General features: G+C 42.0%; 2 protein-coding genes across 5 annotated transcripts in view; one reads left to right on the forward strand and one right to left on the reverse strand.

The window, feature by feature from the left end:
* Positions 1-629, reverse strand: part of RPN2 (ribophorin II) — a 60221-nt gene extending 59592 nt beyond the window's left edge. For both annotated transcript variants that reach the window (XM_045444659.1, XM_045444658.1), the window contains exon 1: positions 524-629. In XM_045444659.1, the coding sequence (XP_045300615.1) occupies positions 524-536 (13 nt within the window). In that variant the 5' untranslated portion in view covers positions 537-629. The remainder of the gene's footprint in view (positions 1-523) is intronic.
* MROH8 (maestro heat like repeat family member 8) overlaps positions 345-15345 on the forward strand; it is a 58622-nt gene continuing 43621 nt past the window's right edge. For 2 of the 3 annotated variants that reach the window (XM_045444655.1, XM_045444656.1), the window contains exons 1-4: positions 345-670; positions 3446-3567; positions 5873-6018; positions 10052-10174. In XM_045444655.1, the coding sequence (XP_045300611.1) occupies positions 384-670; positions 3446-3567; positions 5873-6018; positions 10052-10174 (678 nt within the window). In that variant the 5' untranslated portion in view covers positions 345-383. The remainder of the gene's footprint in view (positions 671-3445; positions 3568-5872; positions 6019-10051; positions 10175-15345) is intronic. The other variant, XM_045444657.1, reaches the window with a different exon arrangement.

Genomic DNA, 15345 nt, shown 5'->3' on the forward strand with positions numbered 1-15345 from the left:
GAGTTAAGGAACTTGCGCTGGAACACAAAACGAACACTTGGCAGGCTACAGCATGCACCAGGAGAATCTAACTTCAGAATTTATACCTAAGTTCTCAGGTGAGGGATTTCCTTCCTCCTTTTTACTAAAAAGGAAACCACAGTCCAAAGAAGAACAATTTGGCCGAAAGCTTGCACTCAGGCACCCCCCGCCGGCCCGGGAACCGCCGCGAGTCAAATGAATGAGTGAAGCCAGACCTAGGGTTAACCGCGGCCCCCGGTTGGGCCTCGGGGGCACCCGTAGCTCAACGCCGCACTCGCACCCACCCCACCTCCGCTTGCCTGCAGTCCCACCAGCTAGACAGCCCTCCGTCACACACTCGACCCCAAAAAGAGCCCAAGCACATGCCCCTTCCCCACAGGGGAAGAAGCTCCCGCCTGGCCGGCTCCCGAGTGGCGAGCACTAGCCTCCCGCGGGCTACGGCCCACTCGCCCAGGCGTGCCGGCCGCGGGGCCCCGTTGCCGAGCCACGCACAACGCCTCACCCGGCGACGCCATTCCTCCGAGCAGGTCCCAGCAGGGCCCGAGCCGCAGGCTGACTTCCGCTCGGGAAAGTGGCGCCAAGAGCGCGCCGGAGGGGACGCCAGGGACTCGCGGCGGTCTGCGCGTGCTGGGATGGGATCTAGACACAGGTTAGTCCCTGCCGTCCCGCTGGGTCGGGCCAGTCCCAGCAGCTGGGGCCTGAATTCCAGTCCCCACACGCAAAGGGCGCCGCGGTCCTTCTGTATAGGCCCGCCTCCCCCCCGCAACCTGGCCCATTTGGAACCGGCCGCCTCGCAACGGTCTTGATCCGGGCGCTACCGGTACGCGGTTGGATGAGGCTTTGGGGAGGGCCCGAAACGGGGCCTCCTCTGATTGGCCAATCGCGTTGATTGGCCGATCGCGCCGTCACTCAGTCTTCTCTGTGCAGCCCGGCCAATTTTAAAGGAATGGGTAGGGTCCCTTGAGGAGGGGCAGGTAATATTCGAAGGCTTAGGTTTTCTTTTTCTTTTCCTTTTAATTTTTTTTTCCTTTAAGGAATTATGGCAGTTTCCTCCAAAGACTGTTTCACTCGTTAGTAACTGACCTATAGGTGACGTTTAGTACTCCTCAAAATAACTCTGAGCATATTAGCCCAATTTTACAGAAGTAACGGTCAAAAATAGAAGTGACTCCTGAGACAAAAGCAGCTTGTTTGTTTTAAGATAAGAAGAATCCTGTAATAATAATAAAAAAAATGAAAGTGTCTTATCTAAGAACTCAATAATAACTAATTGTAATAATTGAGCGTTTACAGGATAGCCCGAGTGTAGTAAGCATTCTCCGTACTTTATTTACTCTTTATCACCATTCTGTGAGGTTTGTACTGTTATTCCCATTTTCTAGAGAAAGGAACTAAAGATTTGAACCCAGACATTCTCACTCCATAATCTGTGCTTTAACTGGTAAGAACATCTAAAAGCATGTGTGTGTATATATATATATATATATATATATATATATATATATATATATATATATATATAACTCTTACTGGAGCACCTGAGTGGCTCAGTCAGTAAGCCTCTGACTTTTGATTTATATTCAGGTCTTGATCTCGTGGTTGGTGAGATCGAGCCCTGTGTGGGGCTCTAAGCTAACAGTGCAGAGCTTGCTTGGAATTCTTTCTCTCCTTCTCTCTCTGCCCCTCCCCTGCTCAGGCTTTCTCCCTCGCTCTCAAAACAAATAAATAAATAAATAAATAAATAAATAAATAAATAAATAAATACTAAAAAAATCTTCCAACTCAATAATAAGACAACCAGTGTTGTGCTGGAACCATCTCATACTGACTTGCGAGACTCACTTATTAAATTTAGCAAGAACTTTTCAAATTGGTTGTTAAATACAGCTACTTAGAAAAATTAAATTATACAAACTTAACAATGAAATAAAATCTATTGAAAACCAAACTCATCATTTCGTTATTATTTTACTACATTTTACCATTGTGTATGCTTTTATGGTTGTTTATATCTATTGCAATCATGGTGTAGGCACATTTGCAGCTTTACCAGATAATGCCAAATTATTTCCAAAATGGTTGTACCAATATACACTACCAATTCTGATTTATAGGAGTTCTGTGCTCCACATCTTTTTTTTTTTTTAATGTTTATTCATTTTGAGAGAGAGAGCGAGAAAGAGAGGGAGAGAATCCCAAGTAGGTTCTGTGCAATCAGCACAGAGCCCGACGTGGGGCTTGATCTCACAAACCATGAGATCATGACCTGAACTAAAGTCAAGATCTGGACACTTAGCCAACTGAGCCACTCAGGTGCCCCCCCCCCGCCCCGTTCCACATCTTTGTCAACATCTTATATTCATGCCAATGTCAAAAAAAAAAAATTCAGGCAATATAAAAGTTTAAATACCATAAGTTTTCCTACACGTATCCCAACATTTGTGTGTGTGTGTGTGTGTGTGTGTGTGTGTGTCTGTCTGTCCATATGTACACACACAGTTTACACACATTGCTCGACAACTTGCCTTTTCATTCATTACTATATGCTAAACATTGAGAAAATAGAGATCTATTCAGTCACTCAGTCAGTTTTTATTGAACATTATCTTGTGCCTGGCAGTATTCTAGTCTCTTAGAATACATTCGTGAATAAAGCAGCCAAAGATCCTTGGCTTCATGGAACTTACATTTTTTGCAGGAGGAGATGATAAACAATATCGTAAGTAAGTGAATGATACATTAAAAGGTATTGCATGCTATAGAAACAAAAAGTAGGAAAGGGTAAGGGAGATTAGGGAAGGGGAAATTGTTCTACCTCAGTTTCTTTTTATTAAATTTTTTTTTCAACGTTTATTTATTTTTGGGACAGAGAGAGACAGAGCATGAATGGGGGAGGGGCAGAGAGAGAGGGAGACACAGAATCAGAAACAGGCTCCAGGCTCTGAGCCATCAGCCCAGAGCCTGACGCGGGGCTCAAACTCATGGACTGCGAGATCGTGACCTGGCTGAAGTCGGACGCTTAACCGACTGCGCCACCCAGGCGCCCCTCTACCTCAGTTTCTTTTAACAGTAGCATGGTATTTCTTACCTATCCATTCATGCCCCATGAGGCTGAAAATGTGCTAGGTGCTGGGAATACAGCCATGACCGTGTAGAGAAGGTTTCTGTCCTCATGGAGCTTACAGTCTGATGGGAGACAGTCAACAAACAAACACAAATGAACTCGATAGTTGTAGGTAATGGTTAAATACTATGAAAAAAAAATTAGAAAACAGCTGTGGGACTGCGTGGGGAGAGGCTACTTCACTTAGACTGGTGACCAGTAAATGCTTCTCTGAGAAGGTGACATTTAAGCTTTCACCTGAGTGATGACATGGAAGCAGTCCTAAAATACTAACCTTTCTAATCCCCTCTTCATTCCTAGGATCTGTAGTCGGGAAGAAATAGTGATCCCCTGTGCTTCTGACAATGATTCAGGAAGTGTGGATTTGCAGCTGAGCAATTTAGAGGATGTTAAAAAAGACGCAAGTAGCCTTGAACTTACAGGTGAAAGGAGGAAAGGATATTTATTTATTTATTTATTTATTTATTTATTTATTTATTTTGGCAGGGACTTTTCAAGTCACATTGCTGGATAAGAGCCCTCAACTAGACTTTGACAATGAATTTGGTCCCTGCATTTAAGAGCTTGGAATATGGTTGACAAAATGAGATAAAATATATTTGTGTAGACATATAGGAAACTGTGACAGGCAGTCCTGCAGACTTGCACAGAGTCTAGGTGCTGGAAGGATTCTGAGAAGAGAAAGATGGTTGTAGGTGGAAATTTGATTGGGCTACAGAATATCTATCTTTTATTCTACAAACATTCATTGAGTACCAGTTGCTGAGTGTACAGTAATGAACAAGATTGACATGTTCCCTGTCCTCAAAGAATTTGCTGGAAAGGACCAAAAAAAGTAAACATATCAAATAAAGTATGAGCTGTAGTTAATACTCTAAAAGAATTATACAAAGGGCTGAGACAAAAAGTAAGGGAGATGGGAACCGATTTTAAGCCATGGTCGTCAGAGAACACCTATCTGAGATGGTGTGGTTCAAACCTGAAGGAGTCCTCCAGGATATGAAAGAACAACCCATGCAAGAAGTAGAGGAAGGAACATTCCAGGTGGATATAATAGCATGTGCATGAGACAGGAAAGACTATTTAGGAACTACATTTACTCATTTCTACACTCAATCAACAAATATTTATTGAAGCCCTACTATGCTATAAACACTGATCTAGCTGCTGGAGATCTACTAGTGAACAGAACAGACTTATAAATAAATGACTGGAACTCAGTTTAATATGGATGATTGGGAGTGGGGAGAGGGAACAGATATAAAGAGGTTTTTCAGCAGCTAGGAGGATACTTAGTCAAAACGGGCAAAGAGAGGATTTAAGAAAGGCATCCTGGCACAGAGCCCTGAAAGATGAGTGGGTGCTAGCTAGGCAAACAGGGTAGGCAGTAGGGAAGGTGGGGAAGAAGGAGAAACATGCAGAGAGAAGGAAAGCCCATGCAAAGATTAGAGGTGAATGAGAACAGGGCTTCTAGTGCATGAGAAGAATGTGACAGTGAGTTGCAGGAATCTGCAGGAGAGGCTATAATTCAGGAGAGCAAAAAGTGTGCAGAAGAAGGGTGGTAGAAACCCTCAGATGATGGGTATGTAAAGGGGGAAATAGTAAGACTGTTTCCCCGACAGGAATAAGGGATTTGGTTTAGGAAAATAGAGGAGGTAAGGATGCAATGCAATACGAAGAGGGAAAGGATGCCACCATAATTGTCACTCAACAAAGGAATAATATTTACCAACACTTCCTTGGTGCTAGCTCTGTATCAACCAAATGAGGTAGGCTCTATTATCATCCCCATTTTGGAAATGAAGAAATATGTCCGGAGAAAGTAAGATCACACAAGGTCAGAATGCTAGAAAGAGGCAGAGCAAGGATCCAAGCCTAGGCAGACCTACTCCATAGCCTGTGCTCTTAATCAAAGTATATCCCAGGTCTGGAAGGAGAGACTTCAGACATTTACTGCAACCTGGTCCAGTAGGGAGAGATCAACAAGGGGCTGCTACTATATTTTAAGCTCTTGTCACTACAGAGTCATAGACTTTTTTTTTTTTTAATGTTTATATTTGAGAGAGGGAGACAGAACATGAGCAGGGGAGGGGCAGAGAGAGAAGAGAGGGAGACACAGAATCCAAAGTAGGCTCGAGGCTCTGAGCTGCCAGCACAGAGCCCGATGCAGGGCTCACACTCACAGACTGCAAGATCATGACCTGAGCCAAAGTCGGATGCTTAGCCAACTGAGCCACCCAGGCACCCCAGAGTCATAGACTTTTTAATAATAAAATCTACTATTTAAATGCTTATTGGAAGCCACATACTGAGATAAGTCTTTTGTATTTATTACCTCACTTAATCCTCATAATAACCCTGTCTTACAGGTGAGGAAACTAAGGTTCCAAGAGGCAAACTATCTTGATAAAGATCATACAACTAATAAGTAGTAGAGCCAGGAGTCAAATTAGTCTCAAACTGAGATATAAAGTCCGTGCTCTTAACCACTCTGTCATAGCTCACACTTAAAGGTTTTTGTAGCTTAGGAGGCCCTTAAAGAATGTTGAATTTGTAATTGAGAAAATTGAGACTCAGAGAGCAGAAGGGACTTAGTCAAGGTTGCAGAGCAGATAGTAAAGGTGAGACCAGGACATGCCTAACCTGATGTCCAGTGGCTCTCCCCACTAGACTGTATAACTTTACATAGTATGGAGGCATCACCTGCTGTGTTCGTTTTGGTATTAGACTCGGACATCTCTGACATCGCTGGACTCCCTCAGGAATCGCTCACAGATAGCTTCAGACCCCTGACCCAACAAGGCCCCCTCAGTGAGCCCATTGTTGAGAGGCTGATCCAGTCTATCCAGGAGTTTTTTAATGATGACCTACAGGTATGCGCAAGCAGTCTTACCTAGTTATCCAACTTATTCCTCCATTTTAACAAATATTTTAAACATTTATTGTTTTGTTAACATGCAAATATAACTGATATTCTAGACTATAAAACTTATTTATGATTATATTTTGATAATATATGTATATACATTTATAAATTGTATTTATACTTACGTTTATAAAAACTATAAAATTCCTATTAAAGGAAGAAAATAAAAATAAAAATCTTTACAAATCCCACTCTCCTAAGATAACTAATGTTAACATTTTAGTGTATTTATTTTCAGTCTTTTTCTTCAACACATGTAAATGCATGTAATTAGGCGTGCCTGGGTGGCTCAGTTGGTTAAGCATCCAGCTTTGGCTCGGGTCATGATCTTGCGGTTCATGGGTTCAAGCCCTGTGTCAGGCTCTGTGCTGACAGCTCAGAGCCTGGAGCCTGCTTCGGATTCTGTGTCTCCCCCTCTCTCTGCCCCTCCCTTGCTCGTGCTCTGTCTCTTTCTCTCTCCCTCAAAAATGAATAAAACATAAAAAAAAATAAAATACAAAATTATTTTTAAAATGCATGTAATTATAGAAAAATAAACTTCAGAGATGGTGGGAGGAAAAAAGTTTTCTAGATCAATAGCTATAGATCTATATTTTCCTACTTAGCACAGTATTCTGTTGTTCAGGCAAAACATTCATTCATTAGTTTATTCTGTGAGAGCACATAACAGAAGAATTTATCTTAACCTTGGGCATTTCTTTTTTTTTAATTTTTTTTAACATTTATTTATTTTTGAGACAGAGAGCATGAACAGGGGAGGGTCAGAGGAAGAGGGAGACACAGAATCTGAAACAGGCTCCAGGCTCCGAGCTGTCAGCACAGAGCCTGACACGGGGCTCGAACCCACAGACCGCGAGATTATGACCTGAGCCGAAGTCGGACGCTTAACCGACTGAGCCACCCAGGCGCCCCAACCTTGGGCATTTCTGAGGAAGGACACCTTGAGCTCAGATCTGAGGAATGACTAGGAGAAACTAGGAGAAGTTAGAACTGGAGGAAGTATTCCAGAAATAGGACATGGTATGTTTAACAACCTTGAGGCAGAAAGGAGAAGAGCATGTTTTATGAACTGAGAGAAGCCTGGTATGTTTAAGTGACAGTATCGAAGGTGTCTGTCATTTGTCAACAGACACTTAGGTTGTTTCCATATCTTGGCTGTTGTGAATAATGCTGCGGTGAACCTGGGAGTGCAGAGGTCTCTTTGAGATCCAGATTTCATTTTCTTTGAATATATATATGCAGATGTTTTGGTTTGTAAAAATTATTCAAGCTTTACATTTCCTTTATGTATAATGCTAATTAAAAAATTTTTAGGGGCCCCTGGGTGGCTCAGTCGGTTAAGTGTCTGACTTCGGCTCAGGTCATGATCTTACGGTTTGTGGGTTCAAGCCTCGCATCAGGCTCTGTGCTGACCGCTTAGAGCCTGGAGCCTGCTTTGGATGCTGTGTCTCCCTCTCTCTCTCTGCCCCTCCTCTGCTCACACTCCATCTCTCTCTCTCTCTCTCTCTCTCTCAAAAATAAATAACATTTAAAAAAATTTTTTAAAGCCAGAATGTTGGTCTTCACTTTTTTTTTTTTAATGTTTATTTATTTTTGAGAGAGAAAGAGAGAGGGAGGGAGACAAAGCAGGCTCCAGGCTCTGAGCTGTTGGCACAGAGCCCGATGCAGGGCTTGAACTCACAAACAGTAAGATCATGACTTGAGCTAAAGTCGGACACTAAACCGACAGAGCCACTCAGGCACCCCTGTTGGCCTTCACTTTTGACTTAAACTGTTTTTTACACTTCATGGCAGCAGAGCTTTATATAAAGCATTTCTTTGTAATTAATATAGGGATTGCATTGCTGCAGTGAATTGAAAAAAAAAGAAAATCCATTCCCTGCCTTGATCTGAACCCACAACCAGGCAGGAAAATAGATGAATAAGAAGATAGTTTTGTCAGAGTATCATAAATACCATGATAGCAATATACACATGAGGTTTATGGATACTCTTAGGAAAGGCACCTAATGCTGCTTCAGGAGGAAATGCATTTTCCAAGTCTTAAAGGATATATAGATTTTAGTCAGTAAACAAAAAGAAGTGTAGAGAATTCAGAAGGTGCAAAGACCCAGAACCAAGAAAGGGCAGCATAAAAATTCATTTGTCTAAAGCTCAGAATGCTGCAGGGCAAGGCAAGAGATGAATTTGAAGAGGTTAGCTGGGGTCACACTGGGAGAGCCTTGACCTCCATGGGTTCTACTGAAAGATACTTGATAGGGAGTTACCTGATCAAATTTGCACTTAATAAAGATGAATCTGGTGATGGCTAGGGAAATAGATTGGAGGGGAGTAAACTGGAGCAGGGAAACTCAGTGTTGGATTATTGTACTAATCTAGATGAGAAAGAACTATGCCATGAAGTCAGCTTCTGGCTGTATGTATTGCTACTCGCTGTCCAGAGAGCTTATACCAGTTTATACTATCTCTAGCCCAGTAGAGAAAGATTAGAAGAAATTCTCTCAAGATTGTGAAATTATTGGTATCTTTTACTATCTTCTTTATACTTTATTTTTCAAGGTTTCTGTGATAGATACTACTTTTATAATCAGAAAAAGAATAATACAAAAGATTTTTATTCTTCAAATAATGACTTGTTTTTTAAAAATATTTACTTCTTTTGAGAGAGATAGAGAGCATGCATGCATGTGGAAGCAGGGGGTCAGGGGGTGTGGAGGGGCAGAGAGAGAGAATCCCAAGCAGCCTCCTCGCTGTCAGCACAGAGCCCCATTTAGGGTCTGTCTCATGGACAGTGAGATCATGACCTGTGCCAGTATCAAGAATTGAAGGCTCGGGGCGCCTGGGTGGCTCAGTCCGTTAAGCGTCTGACTTTGGCTCAGGTCATGATCTCACTGCTTGTGAGTTCGAGCCCCACGTCGGGCTCTATACTGACAGCTTACAGCTTGGAGCCTGCAGCCTGCTTCAGATTCTGTCTCCATCTCTCTGCCCCTCTCCAGCTTGTGCTCTGTCTCTCTCTCTCTCAAATATTAAAAAAAAAAAAAAAAAAAAGAGTTGAAGGCTCCAACCTACTGAGCCACCCAGGCTCCCAAGATCTTGCATTTTAATAGGAACCCTTAAAGTCTCAAAATAATCTTTAATGGCATGAAGAGAGCTAGAAGGGGGCACCTGAGTGGCTTAGTTGTTTGAGTGTCTGACTCTTAATATAGACTCAGGTCATGATCCTGCGTCATGGGTTTGAGCCCCACATCTGGCTGCATGCTGAGCCTGGAGCCTGCTTAAGATTCTCTCTCTCTCTCTCTCTCTCTCTCTCTCTCTCTCCCCCCCTTCCCCCCTCTGCCCCTCTCCCCAGCTCATGGTCTCTCTCTCTCTCAAATAAAAACTAAAAAAAAAGAGAGCGAGAGCTGGAAGTAACAGCATCAAAGGTCACATTTAGAAAGTTTAATCAGTTAATTAGAATACGGACAGGGTGGGTAGGTGGGGGAGCAAAGACTAAAGGTGGGGAGAGCCATCATGGAGCAGTTAGTAATTTAGCATTTAATCTAGCTGAGAGGGAAAACTAAATCGTAAGCCCAAGCAGGACCAGCAGATGAGGAATTTCATTCCCCTGTAATTTATTCATTACTTATAATAAAAGACTGATGCTAGAATTAATGAGATGTCAGATGTTTGAAACATTACAGGAAACTTCCCCAATGCCCTCTACAGGGGTGCCTGGGTGGCTCAGTTAGTTAAGCATCTAATTCTTGATTTCTGCTTAGGTCATAATCTCGTGGTTTGTGAGTTTGAGCCCTGCATCAAGCCCCACACTGATGGTGCAGAGCCTGTTTGAGATTCTCTCTTTCCCTCTCTCTCTGCCCCTCCCACATGTGCTCTCCCTGTCTCTCAAAATAAATAAATAAACATTTTTTAAAAGCCCTCTACAATTATCAAATGAGATTATAATATATAATTGTGTTTTTGTCATTTTTCCACAAATTCAGAGTGAACTTGAGAAGCTGACATTCCTAAGATCTTTGTCTTCTCTCAGCCGAGCTTTACCTTATGATGAAACCATAGGAGCATTCATCCACAGCCACATTGAAGACATTGTGCATATCCTAAATGTAAGTATTGTGACCTTATCACAAATTATCAGGACCACACAGAATCAGTGACTTGACTAACAAATGTTTTAGTGGCTTTGTATACATTATCAAATCCCTTGGCCTCTTTCATATCGATATCTGTGCATGGAGGAGAAATACTCAGGAATATCCACAAATATAATTACCCTTGAAAACCAACTAAAAGATGAGTAGAAAGGAGAGGAACAACATTTAAAATTCTCAGAAAGGACAACACTGCATTCTCGTTAATCACGCTATAGTTGTGAGGCAAACTCTATAATCAGATGCCTAAGTTCAAGTGCCAGCTCTGCCTCTTTCTAGCTATGTGACCTTTGGGAAGCTATTTAACTTCTCAGCACCTCAGTTTCCTCATCTATAAAATAAGAATAGCTGTATACTTCACAGAGCTATTGAGAGTACCAAATAAGAAATAAATGTAAGTCATGTAGCATGATACCTAACACATATTTTACATTTGAGAAACAGGGTTGTATTCGTTTTACTGTTGTATTTGTACTACTTAACTCCAGCCACACTCAGCCACATTCATTTATTGACTTATTGAGTGCCTCATAGTTCCAGGCAGTGTCCGGGAATTGAGGCTACAAAGATAAGACATGAGTCCTGTTCCTAAAGCCAAGCAAGGTGTAATCAAGTGTCTTGGGGACTGTGACAAAAGTTTTAAAAAGTATAGTATGAGTATGGAGGAGTTAGTGAATGGTCGATTCCATGTCAAAAGATCCAGAAGGGCTTTACAAAGGAGATGATGCACTTAAGCAAGTGTTTAACTTTTTGATGCTTTACTTTTCTCATCTATGAAATATCCCCTTCAGTTTCTCTAAAGCCTAAAATTCTGAATCTGAGATTTCTCATACACTCCAGGAAAATGAGTAGTTTTTTTTTTTCCAACCCACAAATCTATAAGGCTAATTAGACTGATGATTAGTTTTCAGAATTGAAGGCTAACCAGATAACAGGTTTGTTAAGCAGTAGACAGTTATCAAGGGTCTTCTGTATTTAGAACACTGTGGTACTTTAATGAAGTATACAAATTTCCTGGAAGTATTCATCTTTGCCTTCCAAGAGTTTACAGTCCATTTGGAAGGGACCACACTTCATAAATAGGTTGAGAACTATTCCAACTAATACATCAAGAAAAGTAAAATGATATTAATGCAGATTTAAGAATGAATACAGTTTCCTACTCACCTTCACTCCATAGAAAGAGGGTGATAGGCAGCCACAGGACTCAAAAAAAAGTCACAATTCCAGAATCTCACTTCTACAAGAATGGGCAGCAGTGGGTTGCCACATTTTCGACCAGCCAGCTCAGAAGATCCACAAATGCAAGTCACAAACAGCAAAAGTACACTGAATTTCCCCATACTCTGCATCTAGATCTGTCCTGCCAGTAGTAAAATACCTACTGTCAGGTATCAACCAAAATTTGAGCTAAGAAGGGGTATAACCTAGAATTAAAGGTAGTTGGTGTCCATGAGAGAATTGCATGGATCATTGCATCACTGGACAAGTCTACAAATTCCCTGAAAGTCCATGTGCAGGGAATAAAAGAGTACAGCTCCCAAAAACCAAGAAGAGAGGTACCTAAGAGGAGAGGCACTTCTGCTGAGTAACCTACAGGGAGGGGAAATCCATCATAAAGAAGAATCGTAAGGCATTTGCCAGTCTTCTCATGACCCATGCCAATGCATGCCTCCTCAGTATTTAAATAAAAAGAACCAGGGGCACCTGGGTGGCGCAGTCGGTTAAGCGACCGACTTCAGCCAGGTCACGATCTCGCGGTCCGTGAGTTCGAGCCCCGCGTCAGGCTCTGGGCTGATGGCTCGGAGCCTGGAGCCTGTTTCCGATTCTGTGTCTCCCTCTCTCTCTGCCCCTCCCCCGTTCATGCTCTGTCTCTCTCTGTCCCAAAAATAAATAAACGTTGAAAAAAAAAATTAAAAAAAAAAATAAATAAAAAATAAATAAATAAATAAAAAGAACCAAAGAAGCTATGAACAGAATATGGAAAGGATGGGGGAAAAGATCTATTATGATACTCCACGAAAGAAGATTTATAAATAAGCATATGAAAAGACGTTCCCTCACTGTGATTAGGGAAAAGCAAGTTAAAACCGCAGTGAGATTCAACTATACACCCACTAGAACATTAAATACTGACCATATGACCCAGCAGTTCCACTCCTAGGTAAAACGAAGCACGTGCCCAAACAAAAACATGTACACAAATGTTCATAGAAGTTCAATTCATAATAGCTGAACCCTGGAAACAAATGTCCATCAACAGATGAATGGATAAACACATTATGGTATATGCTTACAATGGAATACTATCCAGCAATAAAAAGGAACAAACTATTGATACATGCTACAACTTGAATGAATCTCAAAATAATCATGCTGTGTGAAAGAAGCCAGAAAAAGAAGATCTATTTATATAAAGATCCATTTATATAAAATTCTAGAAAATGCAAACTTATGTAAGGTGACATCAGATCAGTGGTTACCTGAAAATAGGAGTAGAGTGGGGAGAAACAGGAGTGAGAAGTTACAAAGTAACACAAAAAAACTTTAGGGAGGGATCCATATGTTCATTGTCTTCTTTTTTTTTTGGTTTATTTTTATTATTTTGAGAGAGAGAGAGAGAGAGCAAGCCCGGGAGGGGCAGAGAGAGAGGGAGACAGAATCCCAAGCAGGCTCTGTGCCGTCAGTGCAGAGCCTGATGGGGGGCTCAGACTCACAAGCCGTGAGATCATGACCTGAGCCAAAGTTAAGAGTTGGATGCTTAACCGACTGGGCCACCCATACACCCCCATATGTTTATTATCTTGATTGTGGTGATGGTGTTTCATGGATGTACACATAAGTCAAAATCATCAAACTATACACTTAAATATGTATTGTTTATTGTATGTCTATTATCTCAAAGTCAAAAAAGCTGTAAAAATTCTGTTGAGAACTTTAATAGAAAAGAAAAAATGCAATGGCAACTGGGATGTAGAGTAAAGAAATGATAAGATTGGGCCTCTGGGTGGCTAGTTGGTTAAGCACTCGACTTCGGCTCAGGTCATGATCTCACAGTTCACAAGTTCAAGCCCTACATCAGGCTCTGTGCTGACAGCTCAGAGCCTGGAGCCTGCTTTGGATTCTGTGACTCCCTCTCTCTCTGCCCCTCCCACTTGCACTCTGTCTCTCAAAAAAATAAAAATTAAAAAAAAATTTTTAATAAATAAATAAAAAATTATAAGATTGATGTGAAATTAATCCAGATAGATCTTCTGATTAAGCTTGAAGGATGTGATGGATAGGGTAGACAGAAGGGACCAGTGGGTAGGGCCTTTGACTGGCAAATTACTACATAGCTCTGTCCAGGCCAGGGTTCTAGAAATAAGCAGAATAGCAGTGGGGGTGCTTTTTAGATGCTGTTGATGGCCAACAGCAGACACAGGCACTAAGACCTACTCTACTAGAATTTTAATGGAGGCAGACCTGTCCTTAGTGCCTCTTACTTCTCCTCTGCCTGCTAGGGGCTCTACCCTAATTCTGTACCTGGGGTCCTCCACAAAACCCAGCTACTATTTTGTTGTTTGGTAAATAAAGGTACACTTACTATTGAACAGGCACTGTATTTACTTGAGCAGCAAGGCAGGCAATGGATGAGAATGATGTGTCAGAAGACTGTTCAGTTGTATGGGTAATAAATGCTGAAGGATTTCAGAGGATGGGCAGTTCATAGTAGACCGAACTAATATGAAAAGACTGTCCATTTGTGCCAGTGAGAGTTTGAGCTCCCTGAAACAGAATGGTGGAGAGGAAAGAGAGCTATTTTAGGAATTAGAAGACATAATTCTAGTTCCAGTTCTGTCAAGCACAACCCATGTGATCTTAGACAAATCATTTAGCTTCTCTGAACCTCTAGCTCCACCTGAAAAATGGAGACAGTAATATCTGTCTGGCTTTCGTTAAGGCCTTTGAGACAAACTCTGTCATTTTGTTAAGACTTGTTAAGATTCTTGTTGGAGAAAGCAATACAAATCAACTCTGGCTCACTTAAGTTAAAAGAAAAAACAGAAACAGTATGCTGGGATATCTCTCTTAGAATCTGAGGAAGAGGTTTAACAATCAAGCCTCCAGAAGAGCATGTTCCAGGACAACTCCTGGGGTCTCAAAGGCAGGGGTTGCTCTCCAGTGACTATGACTCAAACCTCTAGCAGCTCTCAATCTGTGTCTGTCATTCTCAAATTCCAGATTCTGGGGGGGCGCTTGGGTGGCTCAGTCTTGGGTTCAGTGTCTGACTTCGGCTCAGGTCATGATCTTGCATTTCATGAGTTCAAGCCCCACATCGGGCTCTGTGCTGATTGCCCAGAGCCTGGAGCCTGCTTCAGATTCTGTGTTTCCCTCTCTCTCTGCCCCTCCCCAGCTTGCGCTCCCTCTCTCTCTCTCTATCTCTCTCTCTTTCTCTCTGAAAAACAAATAAACATTAAAAAAATTAAAATTCCAGATTCTGGGGGAGGGAATCCAGTTGGCTCAGACTGGGTCTGTTCTCCACTCCTTCATCAATTAGGTATGTTTGGGGGCAGCATCATATAGTAATGACATGATTTCTGGGCATCCCTGTCTATGTATTGGAGGCAGTTCCCAGAGAAAGAATGATTGCTGTGCTCCGGATAGTCACCCAAGAGGTTTCTACTACACAAATACTTTACAAACCAAAAATAGCCTCTCACTTCTGAATTCCCCATAGTGGTTAGCATAATTGTGAACAAATAATAAGACTTTCATACCCAACTGATTGTAAAAAGGGATTGTAGGCCTGGTGGTTTAGTTAAGAGGCGCTGCCTTCATCCAGTGTGAGGGGTGTGGCTGCAGGAATGGAGAATCAGATATTGTGCAGAGCAGGCAGTGGCTATCATCATGAGTGATTGGATGTGGGAAATGAATAAAGCAGAAAAAGAAATCATGTCTTTTATGAGCCCTGGGAAAGAGCACCATTGATAACAATGGAATGCTGGGAAGGTGTGTCCTTTGAGGGGAAAGATAATGAACTCACTTTTAAACACCAAGTTTTCAGGTCATAGCAGTGATCTTAGTGGTGATGCCCTTGAGATAACTAGATGTGGGCAAGGAGAGCCCTGGGGGGCTGAAGGCAG

This window comes from Leopardus geoffroyi, chromosome A3 (assembly GCF_018350155.1).
Source record: "Leopardus geoffroyi isolate Oge1 chromosome A3, O.geoffroyi_Oge1_pat1.0, whole genome shotgun sequence".
Classification (NCBI taxonomy): domain Eukaryota; kingdom Metazoa; phylum Chordata; class Mammalia; order Carnivora; family Felidae; genus Leopardus; species Leopardus geoffroyi.